The 20,630-nt window shown below is 44.7% G+C and overlaps 1 protein-coding gene across 1 annotated transcript in view; it reads left to right on the top strand.

Moving 5' to 3' along the window:
- SLC4A8 (solute carrier family 4 member 8) overlaps positions 1–20,630 on the top strand; it is a 64,099-nt gene that overhangs the window by 16,156 nt on the left and 27,313 nt on the right. The window contains exons 3-14 of the mRNA XM_024736801.1: positions 1–26; positions 489–624; positions 2,241–2,401; positions 4,934–5,122; positions 6,150–6,241; positions 7,207–7,364; positions 8,267–8,354; positions 9,315–9,461; positions 10,295–10,395; positions 16,063–16,237; positions 16,848–16,981; positions 17,763–18,008. The exon at positions 1–26 is cut by the window's left edge and continues 127 nt beyond it. Of these exons, the coding sequence (XP_024592569.1) occupies positions 1–26; positions 489–624; positions 2,241–2,401; positions 4,934–5,122; positions 6,150–6,241; positions 7,207–7,364; positions 8,267–8,354; positions 9,315–9,461; positions 10,295–10,395; positions 16,063–16,237; positions 16,848–16,981; positions 17,763–18,008 (1,653 nt within the window). The remainder of the gene's footprint in view (positions 27–488; positions 625–2,240; positions 2,402–4,933; positions 5,123–6,149; positions 6,242–7,206; positions 7,365–8,266; positions 8,355–9,314; positions 9,462–10,294; positions 10,396–16,062; positions 16,238–16,847; positions 16,982–17,762; positions 18,009–20,630) is intronic.

The following is a 20,630-nucleotide window of genomic DNA, read 5'->3' as shown; positions in this document are numbered from 1 at the left end:
GGTGGGTGTCCATGCGGGGAGGCCTGGTGAGGCCGAAGGGGTGTGGGATGGACGTGGAGCAGGGGGTGGGCTTGACTCTCTTCCATAGACTTTCCCCAGCTTGCTTCCAGGAAGAAGAAATGCCTCTGAGAATCAAAAGTACCTTCCTGAAAACTTCACAGTTCAGGCCCCCCAAATCAATATCATAGAAGGTGAAATCATTTGCCAGAGAATTAGCCATTCTTTTTGATCAAATTCATCAGATTTCTAGTTACTCGTGGGTTTTCTTCAAATGGTCTTACTTAATAATTTTTTTCCTCCTATGAAACTGCTTCCAAAGAATAGCTTTTTTTCTGGGAATAAAGAAATCTTTTTGACCTGAGTTCAGGATTATCTTCTGTATGCTCCTGAAGTCGTGAGGCCCCCCAGGTGCGCTGAGTGTGGCAGGACGCTATTTCTGTTCTAAGCTGAGGCTGGGAGCAGACCTTTCTCCGTGGCTGATTTTCCAGACACGCCATCTCAGCGTGTTCAGTTCATTCTTGGCACTGAGGAGGATGAAGAGCATGTGCCTCACGAGCTGTTCACGGAACTGGATGAGATCTGCCTGAAAGAGGGAGAAGACGCCGAGTGGAAGGAGACAGCCAGGTGAGGCCTTAAGATCGCCCGGGTCCAGACTCGCTTGGGCAGGCAAATGTGTGCCTTTGCGTGAGTGACAGGCCTGCCTGCCTTTTATTTCTTCACCGGAGACATGACGACTGACACGGGGACTGATGTTCTAGGGTCCTCTGTGGGAAGCCTTGATGCTGGCCTCTTGGTCACGTCTGTGGTAATACCTATGTAAGTTGACCTTGAGCCCGGGATTGGTGACGGAAACACAGAACGTTAAGGGGGTCCTCTCTTACTAGCTCCTGGGCTCTTGATATTAAAGGTCTGGCTTATAAGATGCCTGAGGGCGCCGCCTTGGTTTAGACCTAGCCCAGCAGACATAGCGTAGGTCCAGCCTTTTCCTGCGCATGAACCACAGCATCATTTGGGTTTTAATTCACTGGAAATTCCAGAAGTTTTGAGACATCCTATTGGACAGTCCAACTTCACAGACACCTTTGGGATTATAGCCAGCCCGACAGTAGACCTCCTTGGATTAGTTGCAGAGTGACTATGCTTGTCTAAGGCCCAACCCCCAGAAGAGCCCTCAGCTTGACCAGGGCCATGTCTAGAGCTCCTGCAGTGACTGACAAGTGAGACTTCTGGGTGATACAAAGCCGGCGTGCCTGAGCCTCGGGGAAGAAGGTAATGTGGGTAACCAGTGAGGCGTGGCTCCACCTCTCATTGGAACATCGCTTCCTGGATACCTGCTGTATCCTTGGGTGTGTTTCCTGGGTAGAGAGGATTAAACAGGCCAGTCAGCCTGGTAGCAAGCAAGGAGGCAATTAGCCTTGTCATTCTGTCTTTGCCAGCGTCTGAAGGTCACACAGATAGGCTTTTTATTTTTTTAAATTAATTAATTTATTTATGGCTGTGTTTGGTCTTCACTGCTGCGCGCTGGTCTTCTCTAGTTGTGGCGAGCGAGGGCTGCTCTTCGTTGCGGTGTGAGGACTTCTCACTGCGGTGGCGTCTCTTGTTGCGGAGCATGGGCTCTAGGCGCGTGGGCTTCAGTAGCTGTGGCTTGCGGGCTCTAGAGCTCAGGCTCAGCAGTTGTGGCACACGGGCTTAGTTGCTCCGCGGCATGTGGGATCTTCCCGGACCAGGGCTCGAGCCCGTGTCCCCTGCATTGGCAGGCGGATTCTCAACCAGTGCCACCAGGAAAGCCCCTAATAGGCTTTTTAAAAAGATAAATATTATCATTTTATTAATGTGATTTGTCAATGTATCCAGATGATATAGATTAGATCTGTTATTTTTTTAATTGCATAGGCAATGTGTGCTCACTAGAGAAAATTAGAAAATAAAGATAAGCAAAAAGAAGACGAACATTACGTGAAATCCTACCAAGCCAGGGATAATGAGGAATATAACATTTGATGTCTTATACATGTGTGTGTTTGTATTTTAAAATTTTTCTTTAAAGAAAAATGGAATCAGTTTTGCACTGTTTTATAACCTACTTTGTTCACTTACCAGTGTACCCTGGATGTATAGATTAGATTACAGTGTTCAATATGATTATTTGGGTATCTTTCTTTGTGGCTTACGTTAAAAACTCTCTCCTGAAAATTCCTCATTTTCTGTCTTTAACATCTGGTTGTTTGTAATGCTTCCAGGTGGTTGAAGTTTGAAGAAGATGTTGAGGATGGGGGAGAGCGCTGGAGCAAGCCTTACGTCGCAACCCTTTCACTGCACAGTCTCTTTGAGCTAAGGAGCTGCCTTATTAACGGAACGGTCCTTCTCGATATGCATGCAAACAGCATAGAAGAAATCTCAGGTAAGTTTAGGTGAGAGAAAACAGAGGGATGTTTGTGTCAATTAGGAAGAGTGATGTAGAGGAAAGAAGAAGGTGGCTGTGTGTCCTTGGGCAAGTCACTTACCTTCCCGACCTCAGCGCCCTCAGCTATGGGATGGGTTTCAAGCTAAGAAACTACCCTACCTATTCCACAGGCTTATTATGGGATACAAATGACATGGTGTGAAGTCTTCCATTTGCCTGTTCATTTGGCAAACGTTTATTTTCTATCTATTAATGCTTGATAATGTGCTAGGCACAGGGGAATGAAGATAAGATACAATTTCTGTCCTCAAGGAGCTCCCCTTCTAGTGGGGAACATAGCCATGGGTGCAAGAAAAGAGCTCTGGTTTGGTAATAATTAGAGAAAGGGGCAACTGGGAGTTGTGCTGAGAAAAGGGGGTTAGAGTGAAAGAAAGATTTTAAAATATGGCAGCTAGGGAAGACACGTATGAAGTTGAGCCAGAGTACCCCCACTTCTTCAGCAAGACGTGAAGGGGAGATGTCTGATGGAGTTGCCTGGTACAGGTGAGTGTAAGTTGCTATGTTTTAGGAATGGAGTTTGATAAACACCTGGGTGCATGTGAGGATTTTCCTCAGCTTGGCTTTGTTTGGCTGGACAGGTTACATAAAGATTTCTCCAAACTTTTCTCCATTTCAAGTATCCAAGTAATTCTGCCTCTCTGGGATCACATGGGGACCCAGGGAGGGGTCAGTACTGATGGGATCTGGTGTCACCTCCGAAGGCCCTAAGGGAAAGTTATTCCGTGCTTCCTCCAGTTTCTAGTGGCTCTAGGTGTCCCTTAGCTCATGAGTGCGTAACTCCAATCTGCCTCTGTCTTCACCTGGACTTCTTATCTGTTGTCTCTCTCATAAGGATATCTGTCAGTATCATCCAGGATGATCTCCTCTTGAGATCCTTCGTTACGTCTGGGAAGACCCTTTCCACAAATAAGATCATGCTCACAGATTCTGGGGGGTTAGTACATAGACGTATCTTTTGTGGGGGAGGCGCCGTTCCACCCACTACGAAAGCCAAGAGAGGAGAGAGTTTCAATTCATCAGTGTCAGATGCTGTAGAGAGGTCAGGTTAGGTAAGGACCAGAGACATCTGCCAGATTTAGCAACTGGAAGGTTGTTGATGATTTTAGTAAAAGCAATCTCATTGAGGCAGCCACATTGCAGGGGGTGAGGAATTTTTCTTTTGAGAACTTTAAGAGATAGGGGAGAGAGAGAGAGAGAAAGAGAAAGAGAGGGAGAGAGGAGGCAGTAGATAATGGGAGACCTGGGGTGGACATTCTCCTTCTTTTTTTTTTTTTTCCCCCCCAAGATGAAGGATCCTGAAGCATGTTTATAATATGGGGCAAGGAACCAATCAATATAAAGGTTAAAGATAGAGAAACCTGGATCTTCCACTTAATATTTGAAACATTTTCTTTATTTATTGCTTCCAGCACTTGGATAGTCATGGATGGAGTTGGAGTTGAAGATAGGTTGGAGTTTTGGGGAGGTGGGGGAATGGGTATGTAGGGTTGAAGTAGAACTGCTGTGGTTCTTCACATCATGTACCTGAGGTATTCGTGGTAGTGATAAGGATAAGTAAACAGTCTCAAGTGTTTACTGTGAATGAGCACTTTATACATCTCATTAATTTTTTATAACAATCTTCTAAGGTAGGTGATAATATTAGCTCCATATTACAGATGAGGAAACTGAGGTACAGAGAGGTTATCACACAGAAAGTGGTAGAAGTGGGATAACTGTGGACCTTTAGCGCTAGAAACCATGCTGTTAACTGCTGTGCTGACTGCCTCTCAGTAGCAGGTATTGGGATTTTTTTCCCCCTCAGTTCTGCCAGGCTTGGCAGGTAAAGGTTGATGCTTGGTGGTAATCATGTGGGGTACTTAATCAAGAACAACTTAATGATTCTTGGAAGTTCCACTTTTACGTAGTCATTTGGAGTTCTACAGTTATAGTTTCTCTTGACAATCACAGCAATGTTAAAATCTCTGAGAAAGGGAACGTAGAGGAACTTTGGCAGATGACAGAACAAAATGGTAATAATGTGGACTTTTGAGTCAGACAGTCTTGGGTTTGACTCCCAGCTCTGCAACTTACTAGACGTGAAACCTTGGGGAATTTTGTAATTTGTTCGGGCCTCAGTTTCCTGATCTGTAAAAATTGTTATAATGCCACCTAGTTCTCAGGGTTTTTTATAAGGATTCGATTAGATAATTATGTAAAAAGTTCAGAGTGTCGTTCCTGGCACATGTTAAATGCTCAATAGTTTCCATTTCTAATAATAATGATTTGTTACGTGAATAACGTATAATGTGTCACAGCTGCTATCATCAAATAGCTCTTTCAGGCACTGAAGCGGAGACTGTACATCACTGACCCTGGTAGAACTGCCTCCCCTACTCCTTGTCCCTTGCCCCTCACCCCACTTGACCTTGGTCTCTTTGGGTTCACTGACCATCAGTTTGAGTGTTCATGTTAGCACCTGCTTTCCAGACCTGATCCTGGACCAGCAGGAACTGTTCAGTGACCTGAATGACAGCATGAGGGTTAAAGTACGGGAAGCCCTTCTCAAAAAGCATCATCATCAGAATGAAAAGAAGAGAAATAACCTCATCCCCATTGTTCGCTCCTTTGCTGAGGTTGGCAAGAAACAATCTGATCCACACTCAATGGATAAACATGGTAAGGTTGTTAGGAGTAACTGTTTTCTCTTTTGATTAATAAGACATTTAGGAACTAGTTGGAGATGCTAAGTTACTAGAGGGTAGGGGCTGTATTTCTCTAATATGCTTTCATGCTCACTTAGACACAGTCCTTTTTGGTGGATAGGCACGATGGGTGGCTGGGGCTGGTGACGGTCATCTCTTGTGGCACTAGGGATGCATGCCTCAGATAGATCTCAGTGGACCCCAGGGGAGAAGTTTGTGCCCCAGAATGGCCTCAGAACTGATGTGGCTTTGGGGAGGTAGCCACATTAGGGATGATTCGGGGCCAGAGAAGTTCCACTGGAGCTTTTTAGAAGTAAACCAATGTCTTAGATTAGGGAGGCAAAATGCAGTAGTGTCAACTCTTGAGTCAGATTTCCAGGCTGGAGAGTCTGGCTTCACCGTTTGCAAAGTGTGTGACCTTGGGCAACCTCCGAAACCTCTTTAAGTCTTACTTTCTCCTCTGTAGAATAAGGCTAATAGTGAGATCTGCTCCCTCAGTCTATAGTGAGGCTTCAATAAATCAATCCATGTAAAGCCCTGGAGCCAGGTGGCTGGTGGGTTGTAAACATTCAGTGAATTTCAGCTGCTGACTAGTTTCCTTTTCTGAGGCCGAATCTATGCTGGTCTCCTTGTCCCCACATTTACTGAACCACAGTGTGCAGGGGATGTGCCTGGGAGTCTAAGTTTTTGAAAAGTTCTCCATAGGACTTTGTGGTATGCACTCCTGGTTAAGGATTACTGCCTTTAATAGAGGAAGAAAAGAGGATCACAGATGGTTCAGGAAGAGGGTGCAGGAGTAGTAAGACCTCTGTTCCCTCCCCTTTACTGCTAACTGGTAGGTAAGGAGATAGGTGTGTGTGGGTCCTTGCTGCATAGTCATCTGGACCACTTCTCTGTGTGGACTTTGCAGGAGATAGTCATAGCCAGCTGATGATGGACGGGGCATGTCAAAGGGGGAAAGGGCAGGACTCGGAGAATTCTGTTTGATTTTCTCCAAATAGGTCAGACTGTGTCTCCTCAGTCCGTTCCAACTACAAGTCTTGAAGTAAAAAATGGAATGAATTGTGAACACAGTCCCGTGGACTTAAGCAAGGTGAGCAGAGACGTGGAAGTTGGCTTACAGGCCTAAGCAGATCTCTAGTGGAACCCAGAGTCTCATTGCTGGAAGCTGGATAAGCTTTGGCATTTCAACACCCTTTCTCCAGGACCAGAGCCCCTTCTGCAGAAAAGGCGGCCCATCTATCTGCTCATGTCTTCTCCTTTCTCCAGCCCAGACCTCTCTGACTCATTAGCTTGTTCCCCAGATTCAACATGCTGAAACCCGCTAGCCACTAATAATCCTCCCTGCCACACACCTCCTGGTGTTTCAGAACTACTTTCTGATACCTGCTCTCCAGTAGCTCCTTCTTAGCCTCCAAGGGTTCTGCAGAAGCAGTATCTTTGCTACTGTCTCCTAAAACTGCTTTGTGGTTGAAACTCTTCTTGGGGACTGTGGCTTGGTGTCTGAGGCCTCCCGCAGGAGCAGGGCCCCCTGCAGCTTCCGGCTCAAACCGTGATCTCCCTGCCGCCAGCCTCTCCTTGCTCTGGTCTCTCCCCGACACTGTCCTTCCAAAATGCAGACAGTGTCATGTCACTTCTCAGCTCATAAGGCTCCCTGAAACCTCCGACAAAGCATTCCAGTATTTTAAAATGGAAACAATTCGACCTGGAGCTTCAAAAACATTCTTCTTTGGGGAGGCATGGTGTAATGGAATTCAAATCAGAGCCCCTGGATTTAAATTCTCTCTCTTAGAAGCTCTGTCGTCCTGGGCAAGTCAGCTTCACTTCTCTGGGTCTCAGTGGCTTCTTTTTTTTTTTTTTTTTTTTTTTTTTTTTCATTCATTTTTTAAAATAAAAAGTGAGGCTAATTAGACCTTACAGAGCTATTGTAAGGATCAAGTGAAGTAGTATGAGAAAGCGTGTTAAATCAAAAATGATTTATGAATGTCAGTTATGAGGAGGGTGATGGATGCGTGAGGTGATGGCTCCCACACTGTCACGGGGTTCTTGGATTTTCAGGTCGACCTTCATTTCATGAAGAAAATTCCCACTGGGGCAGAGGCCTCGAATGTCCTGGTTGGAGAGGTGGACTCTCTGGGCCGCCCCGTTGTCGCCTTTGTGAGGCTGTCTCCCGCAGTCCTTCTCTCGGGCCTGACAGAAGTGCCCATCCCAACAAGGTAAAGACCTGGACCGCAAAGCTCAGTGCGTTCCGTCTGGTGTGCGGGTTTGTGTGTGCTCTGGTGGAAGAAACCAGCTAATGCCAAAATGGAGGATTAATTAATTTGGGGAATGCTGTTTAAAATTCAGCAGTGATCTCAGAAAACTGGGGTATATTTGATCAACCTCTGTGCGGAAGAATTGCAAGACTTTTAAGGCTCTGATGGTTCAGTTCCTGTGAACTTGGAAATGGAGAACCAAAGAGTGTTCAAGGGCCACTTGCTTGCTGGGATGGGAAGCCTGTCTTGCTCTCCCTGTTCTGCCAAGCTGTATCCCAGGGAAACGTCTCTGACCAAAGGTATTGATGTCTCTTTCCACAGTTCCGGCAGGATTTGTTTGGTTTGCAAGTATGTCCACATTTGTTCAAAAGGCTATTCATGCGCTCTGAAGGTGGTGATTCAGGTGATTCAGGGCCCCATCAATTACACAGTATTCAGATGTCCGGGACACAATTTAGACTCCTCTACAGGGCTTGATCATTTCAACTGCTTTATCCCTCTCCTCTCCCCGTCATTTTCTTATTAGAGCAATGAATGAGATTCAGATAACCCTGAATTTTCACTACAATGCCATGTTTTGAAAAAGTGTCCTTCCTATAGTAAGGAATTGTGTCTATGGAAACCCTGAGAATTATAACCACATCATTGAATGAGTTGTACAGGTGGCTTAGCTGCAATGCCTACAGTGGAGCTATTAGGTCAAGGCTACTCAGATTGCTCCGTCATTAGTCTGTCTCCTTCTATTGAAGGTACTGTGATGATTTCTGTTTGATAGGAAAGAGAAATGTTCTGCTGTTTAGAGAGGAAAGATGCCACTTCTTTATATTTACTTACATAATTTAATCCTTTTCGTGTGTTGCCAGATTTTTGTTTATCCTACTGGGTCCAGTAGGGAAAGGTCAGCAGTACCATGAGATTGGCAGATCCATGGCCACCATCATGACAGACGAGGTACGTGCACCACTTCTGCTTTTCATGCATTCGTCTTGTAAATGTTTATTGAGCATTTACTCTGTGCCAGGCATTGTGCTAGTCATTGGGGATAAAATAATTATAATCGTGATGTTTGCTGGAAAGCAGTACAGGTCACGTCTCTGAGGACCAAGCCCCCTGGGGGATTTTTCTTCCTCTGTCATCTCTCGCTTTTTGGATAATCAAGGATGCAGAGAAATCTTTCTCTGGGAAAATTATTTTTGCCAAGTAGGATACCTAGAGAGAAAGATATTAAGGCTGACTTAACTTTCTAGATCTAGAAGATGGTTAATTAAATACATCCAAGCTATTTACATAAAGAAACCTCACCCCCATTTCACGTAAATGAGACCAGTTAGTATAAAGGTCAGGGGATGCTCTCGGGCACTGTCATGTGAATGTACCAGGGTGACTAGAGCTTCGGCTGCCGTGGTCCTGAAACCCCACTGCATCCCTGCTGAGGACTGTGCTACTCAGGTAAGTTGCAAAGTAAGGCCTTGAAAAGGCATATGTCTTAGCAGGCAGAGGGGCATGGGCTGTGTTTTATCAGCTGTCTTTGGTTTGGAGGCATATGAGGAACCTTTATTAGGAATTCCATCCAGTTTTTTCTACCCATTATGATCAGGAAAATTCCTCATGCATCTTGGTTTTTGTTCCATTCTTTGAGGAAATAACAGAATTATAAAACTTTTGAGTCATCTTATCTCCTTCTATACTAATAGACATATATTTAATTCTTTTTGACTCATCTCATCTTTAGATTCTTTTTTTTATTGTTTTATCCTTGCACTTCTCTAAGTGCTAAAGTCACCTACATTTCAGATCCCCATGACAGAGACAAAAATCAAGAGGTTTTATTCATCTTTCACCATCTCCATTGGTAATTGTTTTAAGTAAAGTGACTTTTAGTTTTCCTGAGGACATTCTCCTTCTCTGTAGATTTTTCATGATGTGGCATATAAGGCAAAAGAGCGGGACGATCTCCTGGCGGGGATTGACGAGTTCCTAGACCAGGTGACGGTGCTGCCTCCAGGGGAGTGGGACCCCTCCATTAGAATTGAGCCGCCCAAAAACGTCCCTTCCCAGGTAATGTATGCACATGAGCCAGTGGTGGCTTAGTATCGCTTACTGAGTGCACACCATGGACAAAGCAAAGACCGTGAGGGTGTATGCTAAATAAGTTGAGATGTGGTTCTGTTTCTGGCCACCTAGCATGTCAGAACAGTAATAAAATATGAATATGCAGTAACATAGATTGGCTCAGGTGTGATGGGGTCAGTCAGGATTACCCTGGGATGAATTTTAAGCCAACTTTTGAAGGATTGATGTAGAATGGCAGAGAGGAGAGGAGAGGACATTTCTTGGGAGCATATCATGAATGAAGCCATTAAATGAAAAGAGGTAGTTGTATAGAGAGAGCAAATAGAGTCCCTCACACTTTTTTTGAGAGGTTAAAGATGGAAGGGAACTTCTACTGTACACTAGTCCCCAGGCCAAGTGCTTGACATATGCTAATTCAACCTCCCGGTAACATCTCCATATAGGTATTGTTGTTCTTTGTTTTACAAATGAGGAACAAAAAAACTATCTTCAAGGTTTTTAAGGTAGAGATTACACACAGATTTGAAACTTGAACTTAGGTCACATCTGATTGCCAAAGCCTCCACTTTTCTCTCTGGGTGAGACAGAGTTAGGTATTGGCAGAGAGGAGGAGAAATTTTTTTTTTTTTTCCAGGAAAGTCAGTAAACTCCTCCAAATCAGTAAATGCATTTGAAAGCTATAACAAACAATTGGCTATTTTGGGGCTGCTTTTGGATTTTCTCATTACCAACCCCCACCCCACCCCCACCCCCCGCCCCCAGCGGGAAAGACAGAATACAGGGCTGAGTTTGTTAATTTTGCGGTCTTCTGTTAAAAGGAGAAAAGGAAAATGCCTGGAGTTCCAAATGGAAATGTTTGCCACATAGAACCGGAACCACATGGGGGCCACAGCGGGCCAGAACTTCAACGCACTGGGCGGTAAGTTCTGGAATGTTTCACAGCTGATACTGCTTACCGGACAGAAGTTGTATAAAGGAATGAGGCATCCTCTTTACTTCCAGCCTTCTTCTCTGTAGTATCTTCATTGGCTGGGAATGACTTTTCAAATGGAACCACTGACTATAAGTATTACAAATATATCAAATATTATATTCATTCATTCAAATTTCTCAAACCACCTAACGTGTTCTGTCTCCCCTCCTGGCCTTGCCCCAGGAGGGGAGACAGAACATGTTCCCTCTGATTTGAACACTTGTCCCCTTCCTCATTTCCTGGCTGACTGCTTCTTATCCTTTGACGCAGCTTAGGTGTCACTTCCTTTGGAGAGCCTTGCAGGACCCTCTTTAGAGGAGGTTAGGTGTTCCTGCTAGGTGGTGTCCCAGCTTTGAGCTCTGTCCCTTGCCCACCTGCCACCCTCCCCCCAGCCACCTGTTATAGTCCTGATCATACTTTATTACTATTTATTGATTTGATGTCTTTCCTGCCAGAATGTTTGCTCCATAAGGGCAGGGACCCCATTATATTCCTAGCACCCAGCACAGTGCCCTGCACAGAGTAGGCACTCAATTAATATCTGGTGAATGAATGAATGAGTGAATGAATGCTTTTAGAATGATGTCTGTTCTGTAGCATGAATGGACATGGTATGGATAAATATTGAATGGTTAAGTTAAGAAACCCCTTGAGGTAGGGAAATAGGTACTATTTTAGGTATGTGTCTCAGAATAGGCAACCTACTCTTTTGGGCCCAGATTTTAGGACAGATGTCCAGGGAGGAGGTTCTCTATGGTAGGTGAGGACAGCAGGTCCCCAGGCTGGGAGGCTTTATATTCCAGGTAGGGAGGCAGTAGAAGAGGATGGTATTTGGGGTTGGAGTGGCATCCAGACGTGTCCCCCAGATCGTGGGAGAAGGTTCAGTCTATGGCTCTGGCTCTGTAAGTTGTGCTTATGTCTAAGAAGGATCTGTTGGGCGGAGATTCTCAGGACAGGACTCAGATGATGGAAAGGAGCTTTTACTGTCCTCTGTTCTATTGTTTTCACCTTATTTTTTCCTCCTTACTTGAAGTTGCTTTCCTTATTTCCCTATCCTCAGTACCCTGCCTGATGGAAACTCAAGGTTGTTGTTTTTTTTTTTAATTGTGGAGAGCGATTTAGTTTTGCATTCTTGGAAATTCAGGGAGAGAAAGGAGAGGAGACTGAGAAGCAGGAGAGAATGGCACTTAACCAGCAGTGTCCCGATGGGGAGTATGCATCTGGTCGAAGGAATGTATTAGAGGGCGGGGAAGGATAACTGGGCTCTGGGGAGGGACCACCGGAGGAAAGGAGGAGCCTTTAGATGGAAGGGGTCACTGAAAAGAGGGAGCAAGCTCCAAGAGTAAGTTTCACATTTTCTTTACAGTTGGAAGAGGTCCGAATTGGGTGGGGAGGCCTGGTATTGAGAAGCAGTTTGAAGGAAGCATCTGTCTTTAGAATAGTTTCCAGGATTGAGACTGTCTTAGATGAAGTGGTGTTTTTTTAAAATAAATTTATTTATTTATTTATTTTTGGTCGCGTTGGGTCTTCATTGCTGCACGTGGGCTTTCTCTACTTGTGGTGAGCGGGGGCTACTCTTCGTTGCCCGAACCCGTGTCCCCTGCATCGGCAGGCGGACTCTCAACCACTGCGCCACTAGGGAAGCCCAAGGTGGTGTTTTTTAAGGGAAGGGTCTTGGGTTTGGATTTGATAGAATTTCAGAGTTATGATTTATCCTTTTGACTGTAAAGCCAACAGCTTTCCTCCAAACACATAATCCATGCAGAGGTGAGATCTCATCTTTTGGTGTCAGAAAGAGGAGAATAAACTAGGCGGGCAGTCACTTATAATCAATTCCACACGGGGGTTTGGGAGCTCATTACATTGGATCTCAACAGTTATAGAATCTTGGAAATGGTGCCTATCATCCCAGAAGAAAATCCTGTAGATCCAGGACCGACATACACTTAATCAGCAGCCCCAGGTACCTTTACTCACAAACTCAAATGGGGTTTGAGGAAGTTCTCCCATAATGTTGAGTGAGGAGCTGCTGGAATTGACAAAGCGGAAAGGAAAGGTCATCTGGACTCAGAGCCTCACTCGGCTTACTGTGGGAGATGCTGCCTCTTCCTGAGCTCCGGAAGTTTTCCTCAGTTCTCAAGACACAAGACCTCCTCCCCTTGTAGCCTTTTAGTCCAGGTGACCTAATGCTCATATTGGGGATCATAGTTCCTGCCAGCTCTGGCTCTTTTCCCAGTCTCAAATTACGTAGCGGTGAACGTGAACCTTCCCCTGCAGGTGGACATCCTAGAATTTTCTGGACCTTCCTGGACTTCACCGAGTAAAAATGCATTAGCCTGGGCTTTATAATTCTTCATACCTTTAGCTGTGTTTCTTTGAGGTGGGGCACAACCTGGGGGTGCCATCCTTGTCGGATGGAGAGGTATTTAAAATGCGGTAGTGTAGGCTCTAAGAAGATGGGAAAGGAGGCAAAGTTGAGAACGGTCTGATTTGTGTATGATCTGACCTGCCAAGCCAGGGCTGAGACAGTGTCTTGGGCCTCCCTGATGTTGACATAGGCCATGATGCCAAGGCATTCCCATATAGAACGAAGAGGAAAGTCTGACTAGAGTGTTCCTAGGCCAGAAGCTTCATGGCAGAGAGGATACTCTGCAAAGGGGTTTTCCAAGGTAGATTTGTGTACCTCACTGGGGAGGCCACGTTTGGGAAGGGTTGATGAAAGAGAAGAATCAGGAGCTGCTATGTCGATGATCGCCCCCCACACTTCAAACAGGTTTCTTCCAAAGCACAGCAGACAAATGGATGGCTGGCCTGTCCCTAAAGCCCTCCTGAGAGGGCTTCCTAAGTCAGTGCACCAGAGCCTAGGGACCCTCTACACGGGTAAGTCCTTTCTTGCATCAAGCTTAAATTCATATCCCTGTGTGCCTCCTGCCCATCCCCCCCCCCACCCAGACTTGAACACCAAGGGTAGTGTTGAAAGGGAAAGGGAGTCCCAAATGTGGAGGGAAGCATCCATGTCTGATTACTATCTGTGCTAGATGTGCTGTTATGGTCTGCGTGAGTGAGGGAGGAGGCTGACGCCATAAACAGTATTCGGAAATCATTTTGTTAGTTTATACCATCAGTAGGAGCCTCAGATCTTTTCTCTCTCCTTTCAATCACTAGGCAGACAGATGTCCTTCCTTTCTGTGGCTTCTCATCAGTCCGTTTCACATAAATCTTTTGCCCATTACTCACAGACACTCCTCCCTGAGTAATGAGCCTCCCACATCCAGGAGGACCAATCATGGCAGCGTCATAGGGTGAGGCTCATTACTGTAGAAGGTAATTCTCCCAGGATCATACCCTTCAGAGGAAGGTCATTGGTGATTGGGAGGTGATATTCACACGGTACTAAAGATGCTATGTTGGCTGAGGACCTAGAAACACCTGAATCTTGCCCCAGACTAATCACGGTTGCCCGTAAGGTCCTTGAGGGGCTATCCACTCAGAGGAGAAAGCAGGACCAAGTGACATTTTATTACAGACTGTAACCTTGGTCCCAAACCCTGAGGCGGAACTCTTATGCTCTAGGTTAGACCCTGTGGATGGCTCCTTACCTCAGCTAGGTTTGCTAGACAGGCTAACACCAAAGCAGGTCACAAGGCTGGCTTTGCCTTTCTCCCCTAAACCCAGACCCAGATTGTGATGTTACTGCTGTAAGGTGAAGAAGGATGAATCCCAACCGTGCCCCTCAAACCAGAGGAAAAGAGCAAGTGGGTCAAATAGAACAGCATGTGCCCTGTGTCCACCTGCTAGATGAGAGAGGGAGCTTTTGAATGGAGAAAGAGAGCTGCCTGGGCCTTCTCCCCGGGCATACAGGTCCCAGGCCTTGTGTGACACAGGGCAAAGAGAAAGAAAGAGCTAGCCAAGCCTCCTTTCATGAGAGAGTAGCTCGGTTTTTTGTTTTTGTTTTCTTAGTTTTTTATTATAGAAAATTTCACACATAAACAAGAAGAGAGGACAGTGTAATGACCCCCCGACACGTGACCATCAATAGTTATCAACATTTTGCCAATCTTGTTTCATCTATTTCTCCCCCACTTAATTGTTTTGTTTTTGTTTTCTAGATTTTAAACCACATCACCAGTAGCATGTCATTTCCCCTGTAACTACTTGAGCAGGTATCCCTGTCCGATAAGGACATTTTGAAAAACAGCTATCATGCCATTATGAAATCTAACAAAATTAACAGTAATTCTTTAAATTGTCTCATGCTCAGTCCACATTCACCTTTTTGTGGTTGTCTTAGCGACATCTTTTTAGAGTTCATTTGTTTGACATAGGATCCAATGGAGGTTTGCATTTGGTTTTCATGTTCCCATTCTGTAACAGCTCTCCTCCTTTTTCTTCCTATGTCATTCATGTGTAGAAGAAACTAGGTAATTTGTCCTGTAGAACGCTGAATGGCTCTCCTTGTTACTCACCTAACAGCTTTTACCCTGGTGTAGCGATTCCACTCTTAGCAAAAGTGCCCCAGTCTGGGAATACTCCTCCTCCTTGGTGTAGGACACCTTGCTCTTGATCTGTCTCATGCTTGGGAAGTGGAGAGGGGTCCTGAGGTCCTGCCACCAAGTCCTGTTAATTCTGCCTCCTGATTAGCCCTTGAATACACACACTTCTCCTCTTTCCAATCCACAGCCTCCTGTCTTGCCCTACGTTCCACTCATTACACCCCCATCAGAGTGATCCTCCCAGAATGCCTGCTTACTTACGCTGCTTCCCTGGGATCAAGTTCTAATTCCTTTTTTACAAGGCCTTTGTGACCCAGCTTTTCCAGCATCTCCAGCTTTGTCTTTTGGTATTTGCCCCTCACACTGTCTTATCCAGCCATAACTCTTTCAGCACCTTGAGCCCGCCATGCGCTCTCATCCCTAGGTGTCATCCATGCCAGCCCCGCTGCCTCATCTGGCTAACTCCTGGTTCATTCTCCAGTCCCCACTGCAGTGCCCGTCCCTGTTCTTTGCTGCCATTTGCTCCCTCACAACACTGCCTGTCCCCTGCACTAGATTGTTGGTCCTAGAGAGAAGGGCTGTGTTTGCCTTGCTACTGCTGCATCTCCAATACCTGGCACAGTGCCTGGCATGAAGTATCTGCTACTACTTGTCAACTGCATGAATGAATTATTATGCTAATTTCTCAAGAGTAAGGTGGGTAGTTGTTCAGAGTAAGAAAGTGCATGTGATAGGGGCTTTTTATCTAGAAAATGTATAATAAAACTAACAATTTTAATACCCTGATGCTTTTGAACCTTTCTTCCTAACAGCTCAGAACTTGAAGTTTGAAGCTAATACTCAATTTCATGTTGAATTTTGGGAACTTTTTACTGAATGGATAATATGCACACCCCAATTAATTCCTTTTATGCTTGGGGTAATCATTCGAACCCATGCCCTTGGTTGCAGATAGAATCCGTGCTGGCCCCAGAGAGATCTCTTGAACTTGGGGTCACTTTGAAGCCAAAATATTACCTCTCAATTCAGAGCACATCTGAAGTGCTTTCAGATGTGTGCTGTTGACACGCTTTTCTGGGAGAGGGACTGCGTTAGAGGCCTGTCTGCCATGTTTCCGCAGGCTGTTTGGGGGCTTGGTGCTGGACATCAAGCGGAAGGCCCCCTGGTACTGGAGCGACTACCGGGATGCAGTCAGCTTACAGTGTTTGGCCTCCTTTCTGTTCCTGTACTGTGCCTGCATGTCACCTGTCATCACCTTTGGGGGATTGCTCGGAGAAGCCACTGAGGGGCGCATAGTAAGAACTTTTAACCACTTCTAATGGTCCCAAACAAGAGTAAAAATTTTATGATGGCAGCCAAGTCCACTGGCGGGGGGAAATTCCCTGGGCGAGGACTGAGGAGATTGGATTCTTCCTACTGAATTACTGTGGTCTTCTGACCTCATGCCAGCCAGCAGCACGGCTCTCCCTTTAGAACAGACCCTCTTCTGCTTGAATATCAATTTCAGTAACTGATTGCCCAGTTGCATTGCCCATTGCTCCAAGGATGGAAAATGATATATCAATGTCATATGCACATAAGATTTAAGGTGACTCTGTATGACAGCCCATAGTGTGAATGGTATCATTGTGCTTTTCTGTGTATATTTATAAATACTGAATTGAGTCATGCAGAACAGGACTTAGTTAAGGAATCATATGTGGATGGATCTGGGCACCTGAATTGTCAAAGTGGTATCCATTTACAGGAGGATTAGGCTGTGTACACATCACTCTTGCTAAGACGAAATACAAGCAAATGGCTTGCCAGGCATACCGGAGAGCTGAGTTGGGGCTGGACGTAAGCCTGCATCGCTCACTGCAGATGGGCTGTGGACTCAGGGATAATCTTTTCTTCCCCTCTCAGAGTGCAATTGAATCCTTGTTTGGAGCCTCCATGACTGGGATTGCCTATTCCTTGTTTGCCGGACAGGCTCTCACCATCCTTGGAAGTACTGGGCCAGTGCTTGTGTTTGAAAAGATTTTGTTCAAATTCTGCAAGTAAGACATTTGGTTTTCTGAAAACTCTATCTGGATGTGTTGGTGTGCTGTTAGGATTGAATGTCAGGGTCCTAGGTGAGTATAAGTAGGCAAAGAGCATTGTTTGGTCTGTTGCCCTGCCCCCAGGTAGGACCATACCTAAAGTAGCAGATCTCTTGGCCTTAAAGAGCTTTATTAATGTCCTTCAACCACTATTGAAGTCTTGACTTTTTATCTTTAAAAACACTTTCCCTAGCTAATCCAAACTCCTCCATTTCCAGTCAATTTTTTAAATTTTTATTAATTTTTATTGGAGTAGGGTTGCTTTACACTGTTGTGTTAGCCTTCACTGCACAACAAAATGAATCAGCCATACGCATACAGATATCCGCTCCCTTTTGGACTTCCCTCCCATTTAGGTTACCACAGTGCATTAGGTAGAGTTCCCTGTGCTATACAGTATGTCCACAAGGGCCAGCTCCTTTTTCTTAACTGCAAGAATAGGATCTTAATCACGTCGGGCAGTGATGGCAGAAGCGTGTGGCGGACAGTTTCCACCTCCTCCACTGTCTCTGTCCTTGCTGTGGCAAATACCACCCATGAAGCAAATCTTTGTCACACCATCCCAGGGCAGCCTTCAGGAGTGAAGTGCAGTCAGAATTAGGGACAAACTGGGTTGCAGTACTGGAAGTGATAATAAGAGATGAACTAACCACGTTTCTGACCCTTTGCCTCCAATGCAATGGGTCAGAATGTCATGCCATCCACCCCTGATTTTTGATGAACTTTGGTTTTGTTTCAGAGACTATGCTCTTTCATACCTCTCCCTGCGAGCTTGTATCGGACTGTGGACCGCCTTCCTGTGTATTGTCCTTGTGGCAACTGACGCCAGTTCCCTTGTCTGCTACATTACCCGCTTCACTGAAGAAGCGTTTGCCTCCCTGATTTGCATTATTTTCATCTATGAAGCAATAGAAAAGCTGATTCACCTGGCAGAGACCTACCCCATCCACATGCACAGTCAGCTGGACCACCTTAGCCTGTATTAGTAAGTATGCTTTCTGCTTCTTCTTTTTAAAAAAAATAAAGTGAAGGACCTGAGTATAATGGCTGAGGTAGTGTGCCAGGCAGTACTTGTAGCTTCTGTTAAGGAAGTGTCTTGGCCCTCTGGGAAACAGAGCTCAGACATGACGTGGAGACCTGGGGGCCTGCCAGAGGAGAATAGTCAAAAGTGATGATGGATTAAGAGTGAACCTCAGAGGGGACTTGAGAAATGCTTTCCAGAACATGTCTTTTGGGTCCAGGCATTAAGACAAAAGTAGGCTGCAAATGTAGCAGGGAGAATTCAAGTTAGTTGTTGGGAAGAACTTCTTTTGCAAGGACTTGTGAGGCCTTGGACCACATCAAGATCTCTCTAAGTATATACAGGCTACTCTTAGGCATTATTAGGTAGAGAATATTAGTAATTCCTTACAGATCCACAGGTCTCTTACTCTGTCTGTATGCTAAAGATCTAGAAATCTACTTATTTACCTAGATTTCAACTCAAGAGATTGTATTTTCTTCGGTTATTCAGTATGGTTTGGATCAGTTGGAAAAGGGACATAGTATTTGGCTGTGTTTTCAACCCTCTAGGAGAGTCTGGTCCTATAAACATTTCTTCTCGGGAATAGTCTTCTCCAAATTATGACTAAATAGAATTCTCCTCATCCTTTAGCTTTGAACATCAAGTTCCCTCCTTCTGGCTGTACCATTCTGATGTGGAAGGTCCGGTTGTGAAGTGAACAATGTCAATCTGAAACTGCCTGAGCAGAAGGCACACTGCATGGAAGTGCCTGCCAGCCAGCCACAGATACACTTTTCTAGATTCTAGCTATCCTTTCATTCACCCTTTAAAAATCAGGACTCATAAAACATGCATTAGAATTTTAAAATGATTTTATTACAGAATAATCACCATCAGGGAGTATAATCTTTGAAGCTAGTGGATTGCCCATTGGCATTGGAGTAAGGTTCATTCTTTGACCTCTTTTAATCATTCATTTAACAAATATTTGTTGAGCACCTACTATGTGCCAGGCACTGTTTAGGCTCTGGAAACATAACGGTGAACATGACAGACAAAGGATCTACCCTCATGAGGCTATATTCTAGTGGGAGAAGACAGACAAAAGTGATCAGCTCTGGACTGAGTAGACTTTGAATCTGGATACTGTAGTTCTTTGTTAATAAAGCTCAAGATGGTATTTTTCTTATATTTCCACTGCATTCCACTGTCGATTCATACAGAGTTGATATGAAGCTAGAACTCCCCAACTCTTCAAGTGATTTTATGTTAATATGTGTGGAACTGATTTTTTAAATAGACTTAATTTAAAAAAATAATAAATTAATTTATTTAGGCTGCATTGGGGTTTTTTTTTTTAAACATTTTTATTGGAGTATAATTGCTTTACAGTGGTGTGTTAGTTTCTGCTTTATAACAAAGTGAATCAGTTATACATATACATATATCCCCATATCTCCTTGCTCTTGCGTCTCACTCCCTATCCCACCCTTCTAGCTGGTCACAAAGCACTGAGCTGCTCTCCCTGTGCTACGTGACTGCTTCCCATTAGCTATCTGTTTTACATTCGGTAGTGTATATTCCTTTTATGGCTGTTAGTATTTGCCTTATGTACTGAGGTGCTCCTATGTTGGGTGCATAAATATTTACAATTGTTATATCTTCTTCTTGGATTGATCCTCCCTTGATCATTATGTAGTGTCCTTCTTTGTCTCTTGTAATAGTCTTTGTTTTAAAGTTTATTTTGTCTGATATGAGAATTGCTGCCCCAGTTTTCTTTTGATTTCCGTTTGCATTGAATATCTTGTTCCATCCCCTCACTTTCAGTTTGTATGTGTCTCTAGGTCTGAAGTGGGTCTCTTGTATTGTGTGTTTCTCTGTCTTCTCAATTTGCTTAACTTACTATGTTTGGGGTCTCCTTTTCACAGGCTGCAGGTTCATAGTTCCCCTTGTTTTTGGTGTCTGCCCCCAGTGGCTAAGGTTAGTTCAGTGGGTTGTGTAGGCTTCCTGGTGGAGGGGACTAGTGCATGTGTTCCGGTCGATGAGGCTGGCTCTTGTCTTTCTGCTGGGCAGGTCCATGTCTGACGGTGTGTTTTGGGGTGTCTGTGACCTTATTATGATTTTAGGCAGCCTCTCTGCTGATGGGTGGGGTTGTGTTCCTGTCTCGCTAGTTGTTTGACATAGGGTGTCCAGCACTGTAGCTTGCTGGTCATTGAGTGGAGCTGAGTCTTGGCATTGAGATGGAGATCTCTGGGAGATTTGTGCCGTTTGATATTACGTGGAGCTGGGAGGTCTCTGGTGGACCAATGTCCTGAACTTGGCTCTCCCACCTCAGAGGCACAGCCCTGACACCTGGCCAGAGCACCAAGAGCCTTTCATACACACGGCTCAGAATAAAAGGGAGAAAAGAAAGAAAAAAAAAGATAAAATAAAGTTATTAAAATAAAAACCAAAAAATAATTATTAAAATTTTTTAAGTAATTAAAAAGAAAAAGAACAACCAAACCAAAAAACAAATTCACCAATGAGAACAAGCATTGAAAACTATACTAAAAACAAAAACAAACAAAACAATGGCCAGACAGAACCCTAGGACAAATGGTA

The sequence above is a fragment of the Neophocaena asiaeorientalis genome, unplaced genomic scaffold (assembly GCF_003031525.2).
Source record: "Neophocaena asiaeorientalis asiaeorientalis breed wild unplaced genomic scaffold, Neophocaena_asiaeorientalis_V1.1 scaffold134, whole genome shotgun sequence".
NCBI lineage: Eukaryota > Metazoa > Chordata > Mammalia > Artiodactyla > Phocoenidae > Neophocaena > Neophocaena asiaeorientalis.
Note: the sequence above shows the minus strand (reverse complement) of the source record. Positions and strands in the feature narration are given on the sequence as shown.